This window comes from Austrofundulus limnaeus, unplaced genomic scaffold (genome assembly GCF_001266775.1).
Source record: "Austrofundulus limnaeus strain Quisiro unplaced genomic scaffold, Austrofundulus_limnaeus-1.0 Scaffold72, whole genome shotgun sequence".
NCBI classification, from domain to species: Eukaryota; Metazoa; Chordata; class Actinopteri; order Cyprinodontiformes; family Rivulidae; genus Austrofundulus; species Austrofundulus limnaeus.
In genome coordinates, this window is record NW_013952474.1 from 1422233 (window position 1) to 1428040 (window position 5808).

Genomic DNA, 5808 nt, shown 5'->3' on the forward strand with positions numbered 1-5808 from the left:
AGTATTTTTAGTCTTTATTTTACAGTTAAAATAAATGTTTATCAAATAGTCTAATGTTACAACTAATCGTGGATCCCTTTTAACTTGTCATTCTCTGTAAATTGAACTATTGTTCTTATTTAACTTGTCTTGAGTAAATTATTATCTAAATATATAGACTAAAAATTTCTTGAGAAAACAAGCATATTAAGATAGCTTATCAAGAAATAAAACATTGTTTTGAAACTTATTTAGAAAATACTGACATCATCTTTAGTTAACGAGACAAATGATCTTCAGACGCCATGAAAATAACTTTTTAAATATGCATCAGCTTACATAAGAATCAATATTAACATATTGAAATTGTTATAACTGTACAATTATTATTATTTAAACTGTAAAAATGTAAAAATGTGTAATGTGAAGCAAAACAAAAAAAGTTGTAACTTAAAGTTGTACATAAAGTATTTTATTTCTGTTGGTTGCTATTAATAATTAATACAGACAAAAATAAAAATAAAAATACTTGACTACCAGAATTTATAAATCATTATAATTATCTCCTGTGAGCATCACAATAAACAGTATATTGAAATATGTACAATGGAAGACAAAACATTCAAACTGAGTCAATTCATGATCAATTACTACAGAATGATCCAAACATAGAGACAAAAATAGAGGAAAAAATGCTTCAAGAACAAAATTTACCAGCAATGAGAACACAAAACACTTGGCAGAGAGAGAAATATACACGGAGCTCAACGGCTCCTATTTAACAAGAAAATAATAACAATAATAAGAATGCAATGTTACATTTGGTTCCAAAGTTGTAAACTAGATTTTATTCATGTCACTATTGCATATGCCATTAGGTAAAGTGTGTCAACAAGGCAAAGAGATCTCTATAATAAAATAAACACAATTTATTTGTATTTTCCATATAATCATAGAAACTGTGAGGGGAATATGCAGACAGTAAAGTATATATCCTCTAACAAAAACCCTGTAAAAATCTAGAGTTCATAGTTTCTCACATCAACATTGTCGTAGTTTAAGATAAATTTAAGAACTCTACATATATCCAAGAAATTTCTGTTAAACTCTTTTTAATATATATTTACACTATATACACATTTAAAACTCTGATAAATAGATACCAWAAGTTAACTTGGTACAGCTCCAATAAAATTCAACACTTATTTAAACCATTTAAAATCTGCTCAGAGATACATTCAGACAGTTTTTTACAATCTACTTTACATCTAAAGGAGCTTGAAGCTGGTTGGATCTGGTTAGAGTCAGCAGCATGGAGAACACAAAGACCACAGTCAAAAAGCTGATGAGTGCTCTTGAAATCTTGGCGGCCATTTTGGAGGATCTATGATAAAATTTAAACTTTTTATTTTATTTTATTTTTTTTTATAAGTTTTCTTTTGGGCACATAAAAATTGTGTCGTACCTAAATTAAAGACAGTTTTCATACTTCCTCATTTATTTTACATTTATTGTCAGCCAAGATTAGGAAGGTTTGAATCTGTAATTTTGTTTACCAAATTGGCATATTATGCTACATATTAGCATTTATCCTATGCGTAAAAGTTATAGACACTGCTAATAAATAATCTTGCATTTATGATGGTTTATTTGCTGTAGGTTTATTAGCAGTGGTGGGTATAATTAACTAAAATAATAATATGCAAACTAAAAATATAGTTTAATTAAAGCTAATAAATAAGGTAAACATGCTAAAGAAAATACTGGAAACTAATGCTAAACTGCTAAATGTGAAAAAATACATACAAAAAGGAACACTAACATTGACAGTATCTTGTTGTAGTATGCTACATGTTAACATTTCTCATTATGCTCACAGTAACACTTTACAATTTTAAAGCTACTTTTAAACTTAAGAGAAGTTGAAAAATAATCCACTTTAGATTTCTGAAGCTGTAAATTGTTTCACAGTTATGGTCCATTGGTGCAGTGGTGGGTACGGCTAACCAAGAAGTTTGCTTTTCTAACTCGTAATCCACTAACTAAATATATAAAAAAATTAGCAAAAGCTAACACTTAACAGCTAATTGCTAATCTGTAAAGCAATGGTCATTCAGGCTGTGTCTCAATTCAGGGGCTGCGTCCTCATAAGTACGCATTTGTCGGCTGCGTACGTCACTGCCCTTGCAGAGTGCTGTCCCAATTCGAAGCTGCCTCCTCATGAGGCCCAAAAAATTAAAAAAAAATCAAGAATGCATCAGAGTGTCCTTCCCAACTGAGGATATTCCAGGATTCAGTGCGCAGACGGCAGAGTTTTATTTTTTTACCAAGTCGGCATAGTTCGGAAAAGACATCACGGACCAAAGAATTTGTTTTTAAACATAAGTTTAGCAACTTAGTTGATGAAATTCATGCTGCAATAAGATGTTATATAAAACACAACTACAAGTACTGATACTGAAGCTAAACCAAAATTATTATTTTTTAATTATTTATTTACGTGTAACATTGTAATTGTGAAGTCGTTCTGTGAAAAGATGGGTAAATACACATCCCAACGCATTTTAAGTCTGATATGACGTGAACGAAGTGCGTAGTCATGCAAACATACGTCAAGCAAAGGCTGGACTGTCTCATTTCACAGCAGTTTTATGCAGCCTACTGTACTGGAAAGACGTGGCCCAGAATGGGCTCTGTACTCATGAGGATGCAGCAAAGTGAGCCAGCATCAGGTTGTCTCCTTTGAGATGAAGACAGATGGGACTGACACAAACCTGTTAATGTTAGCTCGTTAGTTAGTGACTTAAAGTTGTGAAAAAAAACTAGTATAGAATAAGCTAATTGGTCTGCTAATAATTTACAAAGTTAGGTAAAAAGCCAATCCGCTACACATAAAATTTGTTTAGCTGATTAGTGGAACCATGCCCACTACTGCATTAGAGACCGGTCAGTTATTGTTTGCTAGCATTAGAGAAACTCTGTTGGAAATACGCTACGTTAGCAGTTTTTGTTTTTCCTTTAAATTGTGCATGTTCTCTGTAAAAAATAAACTTGTAATTAAAAATTAAAACATTTTTAATTTAAAATCATTAGCTGTAAATCATTGCTATTATTTCAGTATTATGGTCCATTAGTGACAGGTAAACGATATTAGCTAGCATGTTGGTTATCTTGACTGATTTTTTGAGGTACATGGACTTTTCAATGTTTCAGTTTGACATATTACGTTTCAGCTAGCTTGCTAGCTTTTTATGTTTTCAGATCTTCATTGAACCTCCATTATGGTGCCATTTTCAGTGCCATTATCTCCTCTACTTAAGCCTCACATCATGAGTTAGAAACAGTCGCCCCCAACACCATCACAACAAGACAGTTGTACAGTCAAATGATATCACAGCAGGATGGCCTGCGTGGGTCAGAACCGCAGGCCGTAGGTTCAAAGGTAGGAGTGTGTGAGGTCTTTAGACTCAAGTGACTGAGGATCAGTGGGAGGTACAGTTACAACAACATGCATAATAACTCTTATAGACACTTTGAAATATATTCCTCTAAGTCCAAAGCTCTTTATCGGACAAAAAAACCTGGGTTTAGAATATATAGGTGATTATTTATTAAGAAAATACTTTAAATTTCATCAGAATAAATCAGATCTCCAGCAGCCAAACTGGTTCGGTTCAGTTCTGAAACAGTATATTTTAATTGGAAAACTGTATTTTCCACAATAGAACAACAATATAGAGATCCAAACAAACCTTAATAGAATATTTATCTTATATTTAATAAAAAAACATAAAGAATATACACATTAAGGCATTGGGCAGGTCTTATCACACATTCAGCATCCAAAAATAAATAAAGTATCTAATATATATATATATATATATATATATATATAGTCAGTGTACCTTGGTATTCTCGTTGTTCACTTACATACCAGCTGCTCTCAGAGACACACTCGCACTCAGACACAAACTACCCTGGAGTAAATAAATAGTTTTTGTGTACCATTACAGCTTGTCTGACTATCTTTGCTTCTGTGCTTGTGCCAAAAATGTAGGTCACAGGAGAAATGGCCTCTCAAAGTGCAGGGAAACATGAGACGTACCAAAAAAAAATGTACACAAAAAATAAAAAAATAAATAAAAAAACAGAGAAAAAAAAACACACCTGTCCCGCTTTGGGGCGATTTGCGCCATAAATGGTGACCTGCTTATTTCTTTTGTGTCTCGTGATGACCAAGGTCCAAACTGTCTTTTCAGGTCACGGGGGCCCGGCGGATGGGCCGAATCGTCTTGTCTTTTAGGTTTGTGTTTTTGTTTTCAAGCAGCAGGTTGAGACGCCAAGTCCTGAGGAGTTCTTCAGTCTAGGTAAAGAGAGCGAAAAAAGAAAGCAGGTTATTGAAAAGGGTCGAAGCTCTAAGCTTTTACAGCTTCATATAGTTTGTGTTTGTTGGTAAAACCTTTAAAAGGGATTTCAGAATAGTAACATTAGACATTGTTTGATAAACATTTACTTCAAATATAACACAAGACTGTGAAAATACTGTTGGCTGTTTTAGTTTTTATTAAAAAAAAGACATCGTCACACAGACGTCACTATGTTATTTACACAGCATTCTTTGTAATTTAGGTTTAAGCTCCATCAAGCTTGAACATTTATTTTGGACAATATCTGACGTCCTTTTCCATGAAAGCAGAGTGCGTAGACAGAGAGGAGAATGTAGAAATGACTGTGAATCTGAAAAGGATGATGGAGGTCAACAGAGCTGCTTCATGAAAGGAGAACGTCAGCTTTAATGCTTTAGCTTTACGTTAGCTCCAGAGCTAGTAGTAAATATGTGCACCACATTTTCATTAGTAATAGGCTGTATATGTTTGATTAGCTCCAGAGCTAATAATGTTAGCACAGGAACTATTGCTAATAATATTAGCCTGGAAGCTAATTGGGAGTTTACACATCACAAATGACAACTTTTAATTGAGAAATAACAACATATTAAGATCTCTTTAAGGTAAATGAGTTGTGTAAACCAATGGCTTTCAAACGTTTTTGCTTCCAGCCCACAAAATAACAGTTGCAGACACTCACGACCCCAGATATTACTTGTTCACTTACACAAACCTTGCTAAAAGCTCTGTTAAACATGGGAATAACAGCAATATAAACAAATCTAATAACTACATTTGTCTTCATTTATGACTATTGTTTTGAAAATTGCAATAACCATGGTGAAAATTAGCATACATTAGCTTTTTTTCCCTTCAATTAAATTCATGTCTAGAAATCATCTGGGGACCCTCACTTGACATTTTGTGACCCACAAAAGGGTCCTGACCCCAACTTTGGGAACCACTGGTAAACTGTAAGAATTGGTTGGCACAAATGTTTGCATTTATGCATTTCATCAAGTCTGATAAACAAAATGGACCTGAGATACCACATCAAACCGTAACCACTTAGTGAGTGGAGAAAATGTTGGACAACTGCAATGAGAGAATTTGTAGTTGTATTTAGGTTTGTGAACTTTTATTTAAATTTCTTTAAATTCTTACATGCAGTTTGTTGTTTCACTTCTCATACAGCAGCTGCATCTAGTCGCAATTTTGAAAAATAAAACTGTCATTTTGGAGCGGAAATGATGTTGCTTTGTTGCTCTGAACACAGAGCAGAAAGACATCAACACTAACAAGTCATATCGTTATCGCAATATTAAACATTGTTAACACGCATCTGCAGCCCTACAGGAAGTGCCCTTTTACAAAGCAGTGTGTAGTTAAACACACACACACACACACACACACACACACACACACACACACACACACACAC

General features: G+C 33.6%; 1 protein-coding gene across 2 annotated transcripts in view; it reads right to left on the bottom strand.

The window, feature by feature from the left end:
- Positions 1–435: 435 nt before the first annotated feature.
- Positions 436–5808, bottom strand: part of LOC106519158 (insulin receptor substrate 2) — a 16707-nt gene continuing 11334 nt past the window's right edge. The window contains exon 3 of one of the 2 annotated variants that reach the window (XM_014010705.1): positions 436–4342. In XM_014010705.1, the coding sequence (XP_013866159.1) occupies positions 4235–4342 (108 nt within the window). In that variant the 3' untranslated portion in view covers positions 436–4234. The remainder of the gene's footprint in view (positions 4343–5808) is intronic. The other variant, XM_014010706.1, reaches the window with a different exon arrangement.